This window comes from Syngnathus scovelli, chromosome 5 (assembly GCF_024217435.2).
Source record: "Syngnathus scovelli strain Florida chromosome 5, RoL_Ssco_1.2, whole genome shotgun sequence".
Classification (NCBI taxonomy): domain Eukaryota; kingdom Metazoa; phylum Chordata; class Actinopteri; order Syngnathiformes; family Syngnathidae; genus Syngnathus; species Syngnathus scovelli.
The window spans coordinates 3668010-3689301 of NC_090851.1; the positions used below are offsets into that span (position 1 = coordinate 3668010).

The following is a 21292-nucleotide window of genomic DNA, read 5'->3' on the forward strand; positions in this document are numbered from 1 at the left end:
GTTAGCTATTCATGAGCAAACCCGGCTCGGTCGGGTCTGCATACCTGATTGAATGCGGATATAACCGGAGTGTCACGTCTAACGCGTGAGGCATCCTGGAAAGGAAGCGTGGGAGATTACCTATTTATCACAATCAGGCAAAGTAAAGTCTTAACTGCCACCATTTTGTTTTTGCACAAACCACGATTCATCGGTTATGTCTGCCGAGTTTCTGGTCTGATATTTTTGGTTCAATTGGCTTTTCTCTTTGGTTTTGAGGGGCTGGTTTCTCTGATGTCACCGTTGCGGTATTATAACGAGACACTGCCGCGTCCACGGCAACAGGATAAACTAACGTTATCATTGGATCACTTTGGAAGTGTGACAAATTTGACGGACCACTGAGCTACTGGCAGTGGTTTGTGTCGCCCCTGCCAGTGGAGCAGTTGGTGAGCCACTTCCTGAGTCATAGACCTCGCATAATGTTTTAGCAAATCCCGACCAACCTTCACTTGACTCGTACCTGCTAATGGAAAAGGGTCATCATCACGGTGCACGATTGGGCAGTGGTGCACACACGTAAAATAAAAATCGGCTCCATGCCAGACCCAAAAAAGTTTGTTGAAAATCCAAAACCGTGTAAGTTTCCACCATCCGACCGACCAACCAACGTCGGCGCCATCGCAGACATAGCGAATAATCAATCAGTGACTGATGCCTTGGTCAGTCTGTGCTCTCAGTACCTTATCTTTCAATTCAAAGGTTTCACAGCCTGTCAAGTGTTTGATACACTGCACGCATCCACTCACCACATTGACTTACAAATTGCAAGAAGTGAGGAGATGAAACTCTGAACTTTGAATTCTATACCGTCTTTGAAGTCTCTCTCTCTCTCTCTCTCTCTCTCTCTCTCTCTCTCTCTCTCTCTCTCTCTCTCTCTCTCTCTCTCTCTCGCTATAAAGTTGAACAAAGAACACTTGTACGTAAATATGTTACGGAAATGCCATTAATTATACAGTCTATATCTTACCAAATATCCCGAGAGCAAAAACAGAAGAAAGTTTTCTCACACGATAAGAGAAATGAAAATGGCGGAAAGTAACGTAGCCCCGTCTCCTGCTTGTTAAACTGGGACAGCCGAGTGCTGTTAATGACTTCTCGGTGTCTGCGAGAGTTCAAGTGCACCTGCAAACAAACACAACTCCGGTTTATCTCAAAGTGTAGCGGTGACAGCAAACTGATTAAAGATATTCCGAGTAGCTATCACTTAAAAAAAAAAAATACCCCTCACAAGTTCCATTTGCATACATGCAAAATAAAATCCACCTCAAAATAGAAATGCCTAACTGCTTTTTGTGAAAAAAAAAAATCCAATGAGCTAGCAAATAATGAGCGTCTCTCTGCGCGTGTTCCTCGTCATTAGCAGTTGTTGGCTGTTACTCGAAACAACCGCGCCGGAATCGAGGTTGACCTTCGTACGTCGATACCTTTTGTGTGTAAATGCGGATGAGAAAATCGCAAAGTCGTTCTTTCTTTCGGAAGGACATCTTTCTTTCAGGACTTCGAACGAGAAAACTGTACGTTGAGTTATTTTTGATCTATTTTTTTCAAACTACAGCAACTTAACATTCGAATTGATTACAAGGACGTGCTTTTGGATTCTTATCAGTTTTTTTTTCCGTACCAGACGGCATCAAAAATGGCAGAAAAGTACGCAAATGGAAGAAGCAGGTCGTAGAAGTGAAGCTTAAAACACTTCTCTTACTCTCCTGCCCACGTACTGTAGCTAACAGGTAAATAGCAATGCCCGAGGTTGTAACATACACAGTGTGTTTTGAAAAGAGAAGCGAGCGAGTGGGCCAGCTCAGGAAAAAAAAAAAAAAATCAATGCTATCCTATGCTCGAGATGGAACTGAGATAAACACAAGGCAATGGGTAATGGAGACCGATGAGGAGCGACACGATAAACGTCTGAAAATAGACATAAAATAATGGCCGTTGCGGACTACTAACATTCAAAATGGATGATGGACACCGGAGCCTCGCTATTGGATTTTGTAGGAACCTGAGCCGATATTACTCATCGCTGTTTGTATCGTTGGGTGACTGAAAAACGGTGCGTTGTCAAACTGTCACGGCCAATAAAAAGAGATGCTTGAAGTTTTTGAATATGTTGCAGTTTGAAGGACTGAGTGTTAAAAAAACGTCCCACGTGAGGAATGCGTAAAAGCTGTACAGCAAATCTCCTGAATCCTCGTTCATATATAAGTGTTGTGACGCAAATAGAGCACCGAATGTTATCCGAAAACGCACACATCCAAAACACACGCTACCTCTCCTACTTGGCAGACGCTACTAGAGATGACAGCCCAAAAAAAAAAACGGCTTCTACCCACATGCCATCAGACCTCTGAACGAATGACATCACAATCTGTCAACCACACCGTGCGATTTTTTTTTTTTTTTTTTTACGTCTATAATGTTTACGCTGTGCAATACAGCTGCAAGCCACTGCACAATTTTTTTTTTTTTTTTGCACAAACTAAACTAGTATGACTGCCGAGCTCAAATACACTGAGCTTTTTTTTTTACTTATTTTAATTATGAGTTTTAAAATGTTCTTATATACATTACCTCCTCCCATTTCTCTCTTTCATAATATAAAATTTGCTCTTAATGATCTTTTTTCTATTTTTGTTTCTTTGAGGGACCATCAAAGTAAGAATTTTTGCTCATTTTAACTTTTTTTTTCTTTTTTTTGTCATTTTTTCATTAGTGCTCCCACTAGTCTAAACACAACATTCTGATAAATATGTAATATGAGTTAAGCCCAAATATTCACCTTTTTTTATCCATCATGGGGGCGGCCATTTTGACCCTTGATCGAAAATGACATCACATTGCCAGATCTCAGGTCACAACCAATCACAGCTCAGCAGTTTTCTAAAGCTGTCTTTCAACACAGAATATATATATATATATTTTTTAGGTTGAGTTCCCCTTTAAGGCTTATAATGTTGCACTGTAGCATAAAGCCATGTCTCGGTTATTTCCTCACAATTATTAAAAGGCCACAGGCAATTCCAGCCATGCCTATTCTCATTTCATTGAGATCCACTACCATGGCACGAAACTATTTGGCATGAATATTTTGCCTTTCTGTGCAGAACACCCACATGGGTGAAATGTGCTACGATGATGACCTCTCTCAAACAATCACATAAGACTCCAGCGTGCACCGAGGGCCTTCAGGGCCTTCTCCGCTGGCCTAAGCATTATGAAAAGCAACAACCTTCCATAAAATTGTATTATTCAGTTTTCAGCAGTCTTTTATCTTTCATAACTTGTCTCGACTCTATCCCATCCAGTTCTCCAAGAGCATCCATTGCTTTCTCTCCCCTCCCGTACTACTTCTTGTTTGTTCGGATGACCTCCCCTCCACCCAAGCACTTTATCGCCGTCTGCTCTGCTGGGCTGTAACGGCGATACCCCTTGGCGCCGCTCTTGCGATCTCCACCTTCAATAATGAATGAGAGGATACAATTCGTCAATCACTTCACAAGCAGGCGGGCAACAATGTGCAAGGTCAGGCCAGTGGCAGCTGTCAGAGGGGCGATATGATTGGTGCCGAAATACACACAAGAGAGGGAGCGAACGGGATGGATGGATGGGGTACTTTAGTGAGGGCGGGGGAAAAAAGAAAATAGAACAAAATGGGGGGATGAAGTGAGCTGGCTTGAAATGATCCTCCAAAGAGGTGAGACAAGATAAGGATAATTAAACAATAGCCAGAGCGAGGCCAAAAATACACTCGACTCAGACTGCCCGACCAACCTCAAGGTTAGACATGGCTTTCTCTTTTTTTCTTCCGTGTGTAAATGTTGAATGGCGTGGAGATCGGAGTCGGACCCAGATCTGGGTTAGCGTGTGCGGAGCCCAGGGCGATAGCGTTGAGGTTGTGTGATGATTGTGTCCGACAAGGACGCCGCCCCCGGGAGCGAGCTGCTATTGACCCCACCCACTCAACACAATTAGATCGGCACACGCCATCCACTTGTTCCCAATATAACATGTTTTAATGAGGACATGGAGAGTGTTGGGGTGTATGTGGGCATTGGGGAAGATCAAGCAGAGTGAGTAAAACTGAGAATTCATTAGTGTGTGTCACTCCAACGTGTGGAAATATTTTCACAGTCACTTGTGTACTGTGCACAAGTTTCCTCTGTGGAGTCTTTGGTTGCAGTGGGAGCTATTTATTTCACTCTCTTCCAAAAGAACAGACGCCAGACTAAATGACAAGGTATTTGAGACTCTGAGGTTTTTATTTTTTATTTTTTTGCATCAGCCACAACATTAGATAAACGTTAGGTACTTTTCACCATTGTAACGAGATCCAGTACAGGAGATCCAGTACAGGAGCTCCATAAAATAAAATAAATAAAATATCCATAAAATATCCATAAAATAAATAAATAAATAAAAATACAAATTAGAAAAAAAATATTTAACAATTTTATTTGATTAATAAAACAAATAAAAATATTTCAAAACTATAGAAATTGTATCAATAAATAAATAAAAATACAAATTAGAAAAAATATTTAACAATTTTATTTAATTAATAAAACAAATAAAAATATTTCAAAACTATAGAAATTGTATCTGAAACGTAAAAATAATTAAAATCAATCTTACATTCATGCTTAGAAAAAAACACAGACTAGCTAACAGGCTAGCCACTTAACAGCCAGCTAACTCCGCCCTAAAACGAGTTGATGGCAACCCCGAAAATAATACCTGCACCTCACATGCATACTTTGCATTGGTATCATAAAAATACCTTGCAATATCTGCAAATATTTGATAGATCAAGCCCACCTAGAAAGTGTCAATAAGCGTATGGGAAAGGATAATTAGAGTGTTGGGCGCATCATACAAGCAGACCTAATGAAATGACACTTGACTGTCAATTTCAGCAATTAAAAATGATTAAATACTCTAAAGAGAAAACATATTCTCATAAATAATGCATACTCAGTTTACCAATTGGTCAGTCTCTTTTACAGTCCAATTACACAATTTGTGTTCGCGTCCTCTGCATAAAAAAAAAAAAAACGAGACAAGACGGCGGCCCCGACTGTCGGCTCTCGTCTGATGTGAGCTCGTCAGGCGATCAGAGCCGACAGTATCATGTAGCATTTGTGTGTCCTCTAGCAGATGTGCCCTGCAGTGTGGCCCACCTCTTACAAATGTCACTGAGCACAGTCTCTTCCATTTGATTGCTTCTCTCTCTCTCTTTCTCTCTCTCTCTCGCTCACATATGCACTATTAGTGTATTGTTAAATGCAAAGAATTTTTCAAATACTAAATTATTTTAGGTCACAAATTCAGCATTGCTTAACTTAAATAATAACATGATTAAACTGGTCAATTCCTCAAGCCATACGTAGATGTAAATTGACCAGACAGCGAGGAGTAGCTGGAGGGAGCTGATTGGTTGACGCAAGGAACCAGGCTAACGAAAAATGAGACAAGAACACAGGGAAAACAAGAAACCAAAGTCAACTCCAGAGATCCAGAACTTTCTTTGAGTTGAATTGAATGATTTGAGTCACAAGTTTAGACAACACAAATCCAACTCGTATCTGAAAGCAACGGAGTAGTCAAAAATGTGACTATTCCGCCCGACGACACCCGCTTGCGTTTTATTTTTTTTTGGTGCGGCGTCTTCGCTAACTTGTGGCCTGTTCTGACATCTGTCGATCAGAGAGTCGGGATCAGTCAGTCACCCGTCGACTCTGATCTGATAGCTATCAGTCAAAGCTTATGGAGAGCGTGATAGAAGCCGGCGCCGATGGATCTCGTGAAATCTCTCGCTCTGCTCTTTTAAAACAGCCGCTGTTATTGTTAGTGATTTAATAATAATAATAGTGCGACCACTACCTGCAATTTCGGAATTGTTGGAATAGATAATAGGATGTGACTCCTAGCCGCAAGCTGAGGAAACATTTTGACCACCCAGGAATCGAGCTTCTCATCCTCCTTCCAGGTTAATGAAACTTGTTGATTAACACTTAAATGTATTTATCACTTTGCTATTGATGAAGTGTATCTGATTTTGACACGGGCATGATCCACTTCACCAGTGGAGTCTCGCCTTTGAGTAATTAAAGGTAGCATGAACAGCATTGGTTCTAATATTCGCTTTGGTCTTCATCTAACCATGACCGAATCCATCATCATCAGCCCCCTTTCACCTTGCATCGTCTCATTAATTGCCTTCCCCCCTCCTATTTCTTTCGGCGTGCTGTTAACACGCAAAAATTTGAACTCCTCCCTTCCCAGACCGCCGCGTCGCTCTAATTGCGTGTTGTAAATGACTGTTAAAACAAGTGCAGGCAGATTTATTAGATCAAAATGGACTAGAACTCATTTGCACCCAATAATCAAAAAGTCTTCTGCGGCGGGGGAGAAAAGTGCTTAGCCAAACAAATTGCTACTGCTTATTAAAAGTCAAATTACATGTCATAAAAAGACTGATTTAGGTATTTTGCAGAAAAAGCGTGTGCAGCCAATCAGTATTCATCGTAGGCGACAATCAATTCCGTCAGGTCGGTTCTCCAACAGGGGTGTAGATGAAGTGATTTTTCGAGGGCGGCTGCCTCCAAGGGTGACCTCTCCCACTCAAATTCATTAACGCCACGTGAGTTCTACCTTCTTGACTCTCCTGTTAGTCAACACACAATATAAAAAAACCCGACCTCGAATCTCAGCACATTTGGCAACGGGAGCGACCCTGATTTTCCGTGGTTTGGACTAGCTGCTTTAGGCATAATGGCGGAGAGACGTTTGTTGACATCGGGCGACAAAGACAGCCGTTAGCTGACCTTGCTCCTCTCAGATGCTTGCTAGCGTTCACCGTCTCCATCTGTCATTCCTAATGGACTTGGCTTTAAAGCGCAAGGTAGGATTAAAGGGCCACGAGGAGTGAAGCGCGCTAGAAAGAAAGTGCAGATAAGTGAAATCGCTGGGGCACTTCAAAAACATCCACATGCTTCTATTTTTATTTTTTGCAAGCGTGCCTGCCTTTCTTAGACGAGTCACCGGGTATGATAAACCGTTAAGGTTGCATCCTTGCCGAGCACACACTGGCTCACGTATAAATCAAGCGTAGATGGAACATTTCCCCCGTGAGCATAGCGAAGGCAGCTATCAATCCAAAGTAGAGGAGCAACTCGAGATGGAGAGAAGGGAGGGAAATGTGGCCCCGGGATCTCCACTGGGAAAAGGAGTGTGGGAGCGAATGCGATGGACGCTGAATGAGAGGGCTGCTTAGAATGAGGAAGGAGACTTTAGAGTGAAACACTTTTGACCTTAAAAGCACCTGCTGTATCAAATTACTCACTGCTGGGAAAAAGATCAACTCGGGTGGTGATCAAAAAGGAACTTGAGATGATGGCAATTATTTTGATCAGGAGGTAGGAGGGCTGATATTAGAAAAAATATGAATTACGGTAAAAATTGAAATCACGATTACTAGTCAAATCAAGCGATTGTTTATTTTTTGGCACAAAACAAGAACATGTAAAAAAAAAATATTAAGATGCATTTTTTTGAAACATGATAATGTAAGTTAATGGACCAAACATTTTTCTAGCAATGCAAAAGTACTGTATCAACAAACATTGTGTATTAGATATTAAAGGATATTAATAATCAAGTTTTTTTTACAATTATGCCAATTTGGCATAATTGTAAATGATTGTAAATAATCGTGGAGTGTAATAATTGTAATTGAATTTCCATTAATTGCACAAGTTTGATACCTTTTCCCCCCCTAGACTTTGTTTTTGTCTTTTTGTCTAAAATAAATGCTTGAAATGTTTCCGTGTCAAAAAAATCTGTCGTCCATTTCAGCCCAAGTTGCAGTCAACCAAAAAAATTATATCATTTTGGACAGTTAGACGCTCCAGAGTGAATCATTTTATGTTTATGTCTGCCCATTGCGGGAATTTATACATTTATTGGAATCGCAAGTGACAGTTTGTCACACTTTGGATGAAGCCTGTGATTTTGCACCTTCATGTGCTGTTGACTAATATGCACCTGCGGCCTCATGGCTTTCCGTAGCAGGTTCAACTTTGCCCTAATCCAAATATTACTTTTCTTTGTGCCCGTCAGAGGTGGCGCCCTACCTTCGAGGGGTCGGCCTGGAGCAACAAGTGGTGCTGGAGGGAAACAGACTGGTGCTGACCTGCTTGGCTGGAGGCAGTTGGCCGCTGCAGTACCGCTGGTCTCTCAACAGCAGCAACATCACCGACTGGACGCCGCAGTACAGGTCAGCTGCCGCCAACTGGCCGCCTCGCTCTCGTCGGGCTAATGAGGTCCAAAACGTTTCTGTCAGTTTATATCAAATACCAAAAAGGTCTCATAATTGCAGCCCAACATTTAGAAATACACCGTTCTGTCTTTCTCCTTGTCCTGTGTTTTGTGTAGTGAGAGCCAAAGCTGACAGAATCAAGTACTTTTTTGTGATCGTTTAAAATAGCGATAAACTTGGGAGAGCCGATCTACTCGGGTGAGGAAGCAGGAGGTGTTGTGTAACGCGTTGGACCGCTCTCAACATTTCGGCAGCTGTAGTTTGATGAGGTCGGCAACACGGCAGATTGGCAGGGCGCTGTGTGTGTCGTATTTGCGCTGCTGTCAAAATTTATAACGTCTGATGTGAGGACAAACACCAGAGAGGACGGAAAAGCTGCAGGATTTTTTTTTCTTTTTTTTTTTTTACGAGTGCGTTTTACCTCCGGTTGTTCAAAGACAGCTAAATCCAACATCTTCAGAATTTCTATTCAGAATGATCAATATTAAATTGTCATTGTTGTTTGAAATTGTGCAATTTAAAATATTCCCGGGCAAGAAAATATTTAAGTGGTCAATTTTCACACTAAACCTTTAATAACACTTAAAAAAATAATAATACAAAAGTTTTTAATATTTCCCGATGTTTTTTAAGTTCAATTCTGTTTTATTAGACACGGTAATATTGTTTTCTTCCTCTTTCTTGTCTTTATTAAAGACTGAATTAAAAAAAAAAAAGAAAAATTATTCCCAATCTTCACTTTGCTCTTTTCTAAAATTGTGCTTGTTGAATCATCGTTGAGCCCACCCGGCAACAAGGGCAGCCAGGTCGATTGCAAGCCGCCTCCGCGAGTAAAAGCTGATTGAACCCGTCCTAAATCATCCAGAGAATTGAGCCCTGCAAGCCAAGCAGCGACTGTGTCACCAAAATGATTGTATTGATTGGCAACTGTCAACACTGAACTTTGAGTCCAGTGAGATATCTCCCAGCTAAACTTGCCGGGTGCTTAAAAACTGCAGTGACAGCCCTGCCGCCACCGCCGCCGCCACCGTATCGGTCTAATAAAATGTAATGACAGCCAGAAAGGGAGCGCTACCATGTTACATTACGCTATGTGCTATTCTTGATTAAACGGAATTATACGAGCCTTTCAAAAATGACGCCGGCGTGCAAACAATGCACATTGGACACTATGTGTGTTGTTGGCACAAGTTGGCATCATACACTGACAGCCTGCGAGTTAAGTACTTGGCTGGCCTATTATTCATAATGAGCCCCTAAGCGATGTCCAGTTTTGTGTGCGTATGTGTGTGTGTGTGTGTGTGTGTATTTGCATTAGAGAGTTTGTCCATTGTGGGAGCAACCTAGTTCCTACGCCAAGATTGCCATTAGGGAATCCTTGTCCATTTAAAACCCATTAATACATTAATAACCTCTCAGGAAAAAAAAGACGAAAAACAAAACATGGGTACAGTGAAATAAACATGCAGGTGCTGAGTGCCCAGAAAAAAATAATTTTCAGAATGACAATGGAAACATGTTTTCTTTATGAGGAACTCATAAAACTCACTGCAGTAATCCCGCGCTCACTACATCGTGGATATTTTTTTCTAAAATAAAAAAAAATAATTTAAAAGTCAAAATAAAACTTCTAAATTGAAGAATTATGGCACGAAACTTACCCACATGCCAGCAGAAGGCAAGGATTGCCCACACACTTGTACCTTTTTATAAAAAAAAACTAAAAACATATTTACAGTATGTACACTTGTACCTTGTTTTAAAAAATATAATAATAAAAGTTGTTCTAAAACAGATTTACAGCTTGTTATAACATGTTATTTATGTTATTCAGCAGTGCTTTATTTTGAAGGCCGTTTTCAGGCCGTACCACTTCCTGTTTTACGTTCGTGTACATATGTCGATTACAGTGCTACAAGAGTCATTGATGATGTAAGTGGGTCTCCTAACAAAAAAAAAATAATAATATAATATATTAATAATATAATATAATTAATATGTGTCTAACCTTTAGGACAATGTGGTATTGCTCCAAATGTTCGTTTACATTCGTTTAGAGGTATGTTTTCGCGTGTTAGCCCGATCGTGAATGAACATCTTTCCCGCTAACTCGTTAGCCTGCCCAGTACTTCTTGCTAACATGTTACACGCGCACACGTATAAAATTTATATTTTCAATAGTTATACAAAGTTCTCTGTATGTTATTTATACTTTTAATGTAGTATTTACTTGTTTGAAACAATTATTTAATGTTCTAATAATAGAATATGCACTTAAATGGTTTCATTTATATTTATTGAAACACAATAGTTTTTGCGCGTTAGCAAGATCGCGAATTAGCGTCTTTCCGCTAACTCGGTAGCCTGACCGGTACTTCTTGCGAACATATTACACGCACACACGTTTAAACTTTATATTTTCAAGCGTTATGCAAAGTTCTTTGTATGTTATTTATACTTTTAATGAAGTATTTACATGTTTGAAACAATTTAATTCAAGATTCAAGAATTCAAGTGTTTTGTAGTTGTTTAATGTTCCAATAATAGAATATGCACTTAAATGGTTTCATATACATTTATTGACACACAAAAAACGCACAGATGAGAGGATGACTGTACTAGGGATTATTGTATAATATTTACTTTATTTCATTTATTTATTTTGTTATTCATCTGTAGATATTTTTATAGAGATTGTTATTTGTATAAGTGGAAAATCGATAAGTGGGGAATCACATGATATGGAAGGTCATTCCACAATTTTTTAAATCTGATTTGTCATCTGTAGGTTATTTGTGCCGTCGCTGCAGAGGACAGACGCCGGATTGTATCAATGCACTGTGAGGAACAGGATGGGCGCCATCATACACGGAAGAACAGAGGTGCAAGTGGCCTGTGAGTAGAAAAAAAATCATTTGCGAGTTCGAGAAAGAGTATCGGTGGTTTGGTGTGTCACACAAACTCCTGTTTCCTCTAGTTATGGGGAGGTTCTCAGGCCAAGAGCAGAGAACGACGGTGAGCCAAGGCCAGGCCGCCGTCCTCAGCCCGCCTCCCTTGGCGTCCTTCCCTCAGCCCTTGGCAACTTGGTACAAAGATGGACACAAGATTATTCCCAACCACCGAATGTGAGTAAAATAAATTTGTTTTAAGCATATGTTGTGGATTTTCACTTGAAGCAGGTGAGTCTGTTGACATTTTTGACACTTTTCCACCCACAGTGAAGATCAACAGATTCATGTGTTGGCCGAAATGATACAAATGTGCAATTGGAATATTTTGTTGGGTGAAATATGCGAAGATGTGTGTGGCCTGCCAGCATAACTAACCATTAAGAGCACTAACTGCTCCCGGGCGTGCTATGGAATGAGATTGTCTGTGGCCTCTCTGTGCACGTAAATGGTCAGTCTGCTGCTTTTTCACTCCTCTAATGGCACTTCCCAAATGCTCAACGGGGTCATTAAGGAATAAACTCATTTTTATCATTTCAACCGATCCAAGGGAAGATATTTTACCTAGCGTTATAAAAGAACAATTATTATTTCAATTATAATATGATGTTCTGTTCATTAGGTTTAACTTTTAGCGTTGATGAAAAGAAACGTGCTCTTGCATCAATAGCTTTCGTAAAGAGATTCGATTTGAATATGTATTGATTACTGAATAAATCCCAAATAGAGGACGAAACTTTCACTAAAGTCCTTGCGACGTTTTGTTCAGTTTGTCTGTGTCAAAATTCCACACGGTTTAATTTTTACAAGGCACAATATATTAATTCAACATTTACCGAAAATCGGTAATGCTTGTATGAGGTTTGGAAGATCTTGTAAGCCATCCAACACCTCCTATCCTTCGCATAGAGGGTTGACGTCACAGAATCTCCACTGAAAGCGTTCCTAGAGGAATGCAAGCCAAATGTTGGAGCGTCTCCATATTTTCGCCCATTATTGCATCGCGTAATGGACAGTTAGATGTCCGTCTAGTGTAAATTAGATACAGCCTTTCCTTCAGTTATTCATTTCTGAAAAGCGTCTCTCGCTGGAATAACATTTGGTGCAATATGAAATGTGTATTTTTCTTTAAAAAAAAAAAAAGCTTGCCAGCAGCCCTGGAAATAGGACGCTACAGTTAATGCTGCTCATGTTGCCTCTGAAGCACTTTGTACTTAATAGAGAGAGCGAAATGCATCCCATTCCCCCATAACCTGTGTCCTTGACAATATCATCTGAAGAACAGTGTGAAAACTGGTCAAACACCTTGCCAAAAAAAAACATAATCATCACATTGTAGCTCCAAGTAACTATTATTTTAAAATATCAACCTGTAGGGTTAGAAAGCTGTAACGATTGCAAATCAATTTTACCTCCTGTTGAGCAAATGACGGACAAGATAGCAAGGAAAGGCAATTAGAAACCTCGATTGATTCCATGGTAGTTTTTCTTTTCTTGCCGCCATTGTTCTTGCCAATAAGGGTAGCTTAAGGTAAGATCTGCAGGACGCGGGAACTGCTCAGGCCTTGCCGTGCGGTGTCCCGCAAGGGTCAACCCTTGGACTCCTTTTGTTCAGCAGACAGGCTAATCGCTAATCCGCATGTTGTGGACAATTTATTTATTGGTTGAGCAATCAATCAATGAAGAAGATCTTCTCCATCATCCAACTGTTGTTTGCATGCGGTTGTGTGAAATCAACTCCTGCCGTGCGATGTTGGCAACATTTCTGCCATTTGATTAGTTTGACACATATGTCAGAATCTCATTTTTCTTCCAAGACACTCTATCCCCGCCGCCTTTTCAAGCATCGAATAATCCGGACAGAAACCTTTATTTCTTCATCTTGAAATGAAATTTCCCTGATTGGCTTGCCGCCCACACATACACTCACACACGTTCACAAACGCTGTTTGAAGACTCGAGCGTGGCACTTCCTTTGAACCTTCATAAGACTAATTTGCACCTTTCTTCACAGCTCCCCTCTTGTCTCGACAAGACGCGTCCCCCCCCCACCACCACCCAACCCCTCTGCATCTCATTTTTTTTTCCCTGCCTCCAAATTATTCTTTATACCGCCACGTTCCTTCGCTGCACTTGCATTCTCCGTCTCTTTTACGGTCATTACAGCATCGGAGGATCTACTGTCGGAGAAGCCGTAAACGTCTGTTCCTCGGTCAAGACGCACACAATCTGTCTCCAAAGAGTTATCTCAATTACATATACCTGGCTGGAAAGATCTCAGCGAGCAGCCGTGCGTAGATTGCGAGCTTGCCGACGACGTGTGTGTGTGGGTGAGGTGACGCTGGCCGATCCCGCGGTCCGGCGAGACGAGGCCAGATGGCGCCTGGCGGTTGGCTATCTTGGCGGTGGCCAAGGTGATGATGTCGTTTATGATGTTTATTGATCCGTGATGCGCTCCATCTCGCTGTCTTTTCAGCCCTCGCGCACAGCTTGCACTTTATGTCCAGGCGTCTGCCCTCAAAACCTCGTGTTCTTGCACGTGCACGCACATGCAGGTACTCCCACGCCTTCTTCGAGTAGGGAGAAAGATACAAAAGAAATTAACTTAATTAACTTATTATCATTCACGCTTGTATGAGAACACCGAGTACACGAACAAAAAGCAGATAATGATAACAGAACAACAAAACTGGCTAATAGCAAAGAAAGGACAAACACTAAAAAACAAAACAAAAAAAATTACAAATATTTTAATATGTTGAATATAAAATATTCAATCTTGGAAATAAACTTGAACTAGAGGCTCATGTCTGTAGAAGTAATCGTAACTATGAATTGCGTATCAAAATCCAGCCAGTCTCGGGGCGGCCATTTTGTCACTTGTTGTCGACTAAAAATGACATCACAGTTGCTCAGTTGTGTTGTTCATCTGAAGTAGCATTCTCCTTTGACACTTGCTATTTTCGCTGGAGATATCGTTTTGAGTCAGTCGATTCTTCTGCGTCCAGCAGGCGGCTAACAACATCCAACAATTGGATGGGAAAATGTGTTTCAACTATTTGATATAAAATATTAACATGCAGTATCGTAAAAAAACATTTATACCTCACAATCTTTAGTCACAGCTGTCCGAGCTCAAAATAATTTCGATACCGCCGATGTATATTTTAGCGGTGACCCCCGCAGCCCTGGGCAGCGAGGAGCGAGTCGTTGCCTTTAATTAGCTTTGAGGCTTGTGGCAGATGGACATGAAGTGAATGTGATGAAGAGACGTCGAAATACAAATCCAAGGTGTGGAGAATTAGAACCCTCCTGATGATAATGATCAAATAAACCCAGTGATCTATGCAAGAGCATGGCAGGAACAGGACTTTTTGTTTTCAGCAGGGAGGCCATATGCTGTAAAAATGCGTACGTGTGTTTCGACATTCATTTATTTTCATTTGTCACACGCCGCTTTAACAGAGGCGGGGAGACAATTCATTATCCCGCACACCAAAGAGGTCCGAACCCCGAACAGAAGCATTTTTCTCGGTAGCTGAACTTTGAGAGCGGAATTACGGAGAGATCGGAACAAAGTATCGGCTGGCTCCGTATCGTAAATACAATCGGCCGTTCCACGTTCTCACGGCAGCCACAGTCGTTTCATAGTGACAGCATACTTGAAAACAGGAAATGAGTGTGGACTTTAAGATCTTCTCAATCCATTGTGTCTGGAACTTAATCTCTGGGCCCGCAGGAATTTAAATAGTGTATGCTACTCTCTTCTCAGTGATACGATTTGGTTACTTTTGAGATTAGGGAAACAGGTTGAAGGTTTGAGGGCATATGTCTGCAAAAAGTGCCTCTTTTGTGCTCCGGTCATGAATGGCGTTCTCAGATTTGAGTGGAAACTTGCAAGGACAACATTGTTTCATTTGCTGAAAATATAAACGACACGTACGAGGTCGAACTTATTTCGAAATGACCTCCGATCCAAAATGTTTTGTTTCATTTCGGTTTTTAAAGTAGTTTTAATTTGTACTTTGTTCGTTTTTCTTAGTTTTCAGGGTTTTTCTAATGCTTCATTTTAGTTCCGTTTTTATGCGCTTTGTTCGTTTTTCTTAGTTTTCAGGGTTTTTCTAATGCTTTATTTTAGTTCCGTTTTTATGCGTTTTGCGTGCCAACTGCGATGATCAATGCGAGCACAACTGCCAAATGTTATTAATGATAATCACCACCATGAATTTTGGAAATAACAGTATAGCATAATAAGGAAGGCAACAAACATTCTTACCAAATATGCTATTTATAATCAAAATAAAGTGTTGCCTTGACACGCAAAATGACTTAACGGATTACCAAGGACTGCTGGCAACCAATCCTAGGTGTCCTCTACAATGAGGACAAATGAACCGAAAATGGATGAATTATTTCCAAGCAAATTATCGTTCCCCCGTTGGGGCAGGTTTCAAGAAAGAATAAATGCACTTTGCCTAATTTGTCAATAAATAATGCTTTAATCGTGATGACAACATTTTGGCATGAGAGGCCAAATTCAATCTTGAAAGGTGTGTAATTTGCCACGCCTTCCAATTGGAATTGTTTGGCCTTGATGAATGTCTGCAATCCACCAAGTGCCAATCTACTTTGCCATCTGAGTTTACGGGATATGAAACGGATTCTGTTTTTTTTTTTTTTTTGTTAATAAGTCTTGCAGCAGGTATATCATTTGATCGGTTTGGAGTATTTTGCAAAGCCGTCTGCTTGAATCCATCTGTCATGCACCCGCTGGATTTATCTGGCTGTCTCAACCTTTCGCGGCAGAAATTATTGTGGAGGTATATTCTGCATTATCATTGTCAGACTTTCATATTAGCATTCTCATCCAGCTCCATTATGTATCATCCTTCTTTTTTTTATTGTTAACAGACTCGTGCGTCATGCATATTTAATAAATGGAGTCCAAAACCAAATCAGAGCCTCTCCAAACATTTCGAGCACATTTAAAAAGCTAATTTTACATTAATCACAAACTACCGGCGTGCCGGGTTTTATGCCAGCTGTGTTTCAATTATCTTAATGTCTCTTACATTAGTTCTTCATCAGAACAGCCTCTTTCCTGCAAGGCTAAAATGGCTTGTCTGACTTGTTTGGCGAAAATGCCAATGTAGTACATCTTCATTTGCAAGGTACTTTCCACTCGTGTGTTAATGTGAGCTTTTAGTCAGGCAACGTTAAGAAAATTAAAGATAAATAGAGAGAGCCGGCGCACCGGTCTGACTTTGCTTTCGCTCGACATTCTACTGTCTGTTTAGAATTGATGGCTCTAATAAGAACTGTCAAAAAAAAGTCAGTGTTGCATGGTAAAAATAAAATAAAATACAAGGACAGTTTTTAGTTATGATTGCTTCGACCCATTATAGTGTTAGCTAGTTAGCTTGCTAGGTGTCGTATTTTAAATTTGTTAGCAAGGAGGTGACAACCAAGAGAGGCACCGGAAGCCCATTAGCCTGTAAGCTAGCTAATGATTAGCGCCACAACAGTGTGAAAGGATTGCGACAACTCTTTGATGTATACTGTATTTTGAATTGAATGAATTTAAGCCTTAGATTCTCATAAGAGAGTTGTACGATTGAATTATTTAGCGGACTTTCCCACAGCATTTGAGAGCAGAGAGCGCGGCTTGATTTTTAAGACCCATATTGTATACTTGAAGTCAAAGGCATTGTCAGTACGATCAGAATAAATATGACGCACGGAATACAATCAATTCGGCACAGTTGTCGAATAATCGGTAAAAAGGTCCATCTCTAAGAGAAGCCAAATGTCTTTTGGATGTCCGCCTCATCTTGATGATTTTATAGTATCCCCGCACTGACTTTGCTCCCTCTTCTTTCTCCATTTTTTTTCTCTATAATTGAATGACTCCCTTTGCTCCCTTAATGTGGTGCCAAAGACCCGAATAAACGCTCTCTATTGTAAACTTGTCCATTTCCGCTTTTATTATCCCTCTCATCTTTTTAAATAGATGTTTATTTTTCCACCCTTGCTCCGTTATTCCCCGTTCAATCTCGCGTCTAAAAAAGCTGTCGATAAAAATTCTTCCACTCCGCCGTAACTCTCTTGCTTTTGCAATATGACCTAAATATAATCACCTTAATTACGCCTATTATACGCCGTCCCGCCGACATGCCTGAGGAGAAAACGATGTCGCCTTTGTGACACTTCAGAAAGGGGGCGTGAGAGTCAGGCAGCTGAAACAATAGTTGAGGGCCTTATGATAAGGATATAGTTCTCTCTTCTAAACAAATTTTATTTTTATTATTTTTACCTGCTTGGTGAATTGTCATTGCCATGCTTTGCAAATAGAGCCAGTGACAAAAGGACATATTTATAGTAATAATAATAAACATAATAATAATCATTAGGTTAGAGAGGTGTTTATTTTTTTTATAGGATTATTGCATCGTTTTTCTTACATGCTACAGGCCGCTTCGTCCGTTGGCCCACAAGTTTTCAAAATATCAGGTCTGAATGGTAATCCACTTTGAAAATACGATTTGTTCCCCTTGTACCTTACATTTCATGAATTTTGCAGTCCAAGAAAATCAGAAGACTTGTTAAATGTTTAATATGACCGCTGTTGCCGCATGTTGGATGGGAGTGCAGGAGCGACATGTGGCAAAGTCAGGAAGGGAACAAGGGCTTGCTTTAATTGCATTTTCAAGTAATATTATTCATTGTCTGCGTGGAGTGCGGAGGAATTACACGATGGAGAGAGCACTTTAGGGCCTGCTGTCACGCCATGAATATTCATCGGTTGCAACGCCAAAAGCAATTTGTTGTTGCTCAGTGTTGACGCTGCTTCTTGGGCCGGCCTTGGGCCATGTGAGAACGTGGAGGTGAGCAACCACGTGGAAAAAGATCCATCCAGTTATTTTGATTGGGGTCATGGGCAAGCTGGAACGTTGCTGTCAGGAGGCGGGGCTACAAGATTGCTTGTCAGGCGATTAGGCAAGGGCTGATCGAAAGACAAAGGCAAATCAATTCCTGGGTTATCAAGGTTGGCCATTGATCAACTATGTGAATTTCAAATGTATTGATATTTTGTTATCGGTTTGGTATTGTTTAGAAACATTGATCGATATTTTTGCCGATTTCCTGAATCGTATAGTTAGTATCAAGTACTGTCAGTCTGTCCTCTTGTTCAAAAATGAAATGACTCAGATTCATATCTTTCAAATCAAATATCCGATGGGTACATCTGAGATGTTTGTTCCAAATTTGCTGATATTGAATGTTACACAGCAGAGGGAAAACAAAACTTTTCTTAAAAGCAGGAATTGGTGAGCCAATTGACTCAGCGGCTCTACGTAATGACGCTCCCCGATGACTGAAGCTTACTCCGCCTCGTGCACTCAAGGGACCTTCAGCTGGGAGGAGAGCGGAAGAGCGAGAACAAAGAATCCCTTAAATGCCCTGAGACACAGATGTGACTACCATCTCTAAATTCAGTAAAAGTTTGAACGTTCTCTGTTCTGGGACACTTGGCCAATTGGATTTCCCGAGTCTTTAAACTAGGTAAATTGCGGTAACTGTAGGTAAAATAACTTCAGACAGACTAGGAAATTCCAAAACCAGAGTCCAGGTATGAGCTAATTACTAATGGGGTTGATTAGAACCAAATGGGTCCAAAGTGCACACATGCAATTTTTGTAAGGCCAAAATGCCTTCTTCTGATTGGCCCAAACAAATCAATGAAACGAGTTCTAAAGGGTTATAAAGAAACACATTTCCTTCTGTATTCCATCAGTTTGTTTGGTTAGCAAAGATTCAGCAAGTGTCTTCCCGTATGGATTTTTTTTCTATTCTCAGATGTACGCAGCACGACTACTATGCACTCCTAATGTCATTAAAATCCAAAGAAGCAAAAAAAAACCAGATACCACAGTACACAGACGTGTTCATCATAACAAGCCCGATTAGATCAGCCTTTGCTCTTAATTGGCCCCCTTGGCCCCGATATTAAACATGCAGATGTCGAAAAACAGATGCAAATGCAAGGTGTAAACACGGCGCTTCGACAACGGCATCGCACGAAACACAATAGCGAGCTGCTTCATGAATAATGCTAATGCTTTTAGCCTCACTTTCGAAACGCTGTTCGTTTTGCTGCAATAGCCAAACGTTGTCAAAACTTTGAATGGTTTGTAAACACAGACAAAGCATGTTAAGGTAACAGCAAGTCACTCTTGTAAAAAAAAAAAATTGAGTTTTAAGTGGAATCCTGCTTTGATAATTTGGTGGCTGAGCTTCTTCTACCTGCCAGGGAGCAGCTGCTCCTGTCTGACGCCATCACTCAAAGTCAGCGAGAGAAAAACGCACGCTTCTTTGCGCGTCCATTTTACCCGCGCCGACGGTGATTCATTCTTACCATGTTTTTTTTTCCTCTCCCGCTTTCTCAAGCGCTCTCCATCTTCTTTCATTCGACGCTGCCCGCATCCCTACACCGTCTCCAAAATCATTACGACCCCATTAAGGCCCGAAACAACACCTGCAAAACGTGCACGCAATGTGACCGCGTGTGCACGTGTCACCTGTCTAAAGTCATTAAATATTCGAAAGACAGAACCCTCTTTTAATTATCCACTAATCACACTTTTAATTACCTGCCACGCTCACATCTATCACACACTCCCTTGACTTTTCACGCGCACACACACACACGTATCATCGGAGAGAGTTCTTAACCTATCGATGCAAACGAGAACGGGAGCAATCGACTCGGTGCAGGCGGGGAGGGCGGCGCAGCGATGAGTGACTGATGAAAATGTGCTTTTAGTACGACGGCTGGTTAGCACGGGAAGGGCGACGCTAACAAAGCAATAAACAAAACGTTGGCGAGACAAACACATCTGTTCGGTAAAGCTCGCTCCGCCGTCCATGGCTCTTTGTCAACAGCCCGTCTTTGTTGAAATGTTCTTTCTATGTATGAATACGACTCAAGGTGGAGTTAAATCATAATTCTTAGAGTTGCTTTGTTTTTGTTTCAGACAACTGGATTTAATGATAGATGGTCACCTTGTTGGATTGTAGACACTGCACAAGTGTATGGTTCAAACTCTCATGAGTGCAGACCTGGATCGATGAGTAAAGGTCATACGTTTATTCTGTTGACTTTAAACTCTGATCTTTTCTCCACGCGTACTGCGTCATGTTCCTCTTCTGTGTCGGATGCACTGTTCTTTTATGTCACGTTATTTAATTAACTTTAGTCAAAACGAAACTTCCCAAAAGTTAACACAACCACCCGACAGAAGATGAGGTCAGGTGAGCAATGTATTGACTTGAAAATATAGCTTCAGGCTTTTTAAAAAAATTTAAAAAAGCATCTAAAAGGGCGAGCGTACGCTCAAGTGTGCGCTCGTGTGGGCGTGAGGTTACGTAGTAATGTAGATGAAAATGTTTTCGCCTCTGGGTAGAATGCTTATTTCCGTTGCATTGATTTGCGATTAGCGCGGTGGCGAGTGTATCACTTAAAAACTCTTGTTGCGAGAGAAGACACCGGGACTAACAACACTGCTGGGTTTGCCGTTTGTAATAAAGCTGAGGCATTGTTCTGGCTGTATGCTTTTATTGCTGACTCATTAAATTGTGTCTTTGTCATTACTAGATTGTATTTATGTTGTGCGCTGTTAGGAATTATGACCCTCAGGTACTTTATGGAGGCATCGTGACGCATGACCATTACCTAAACAAGGACTGACAATCCCTTGTAGCTATCTATTCATTTTGAATAGCGTTTGTTCTTATATGTGAGCTAGCATAAACCGGATTGGACTTGAAGTCATATTTGAATATTTAAGAAAAAAAAAGGAAAATAAATTCTAGTCAGGACATTGACGTTTTTTTTATTTACATTTTTGCAATAATGCTAATGATACATTGATGCAAAACGAGGATATTAGTATTCAAGTTCATCTCAAAAATGTTAAAAAAAAAT

At 40.8% G+C, this 21292-nt stretch overlaps 1 protein-coding gene across 7 annotated transcripts in view; it reads left to right on the plus strand.

The window, feature by feature from the left end:
- The window catches only part of sdk1b (sidekick cell adhesion molecule 1b), a 169910-nt gene that overhangs the window by 74108 nt on the left and 74510 nt on the right, over positions 1–21292 (plus strand). For 6 of the 7 annotated variants that reach the window (XM_049721155.1, XM_049721160.1, XM_049721157.1 and 3 more), the window contains 3 exons: positions 8161–8317; positions 11148–11254; positions 11337–11484. In XM_049721155.1, the coding sequence (XP_049577112.1) occupies positions 8161–8317; positions 11148–11254; positions 11337–11484 (412 nt within the window). Of the gene's footprint in view, positions 1–8160; positions 8318–10220; positions 10292–11147; positions 11255–11336; positions 11485–21292 lie in introns of those variants that run through there. The other variant, XM_068650668.1, reaches the window with a different exon arrangement.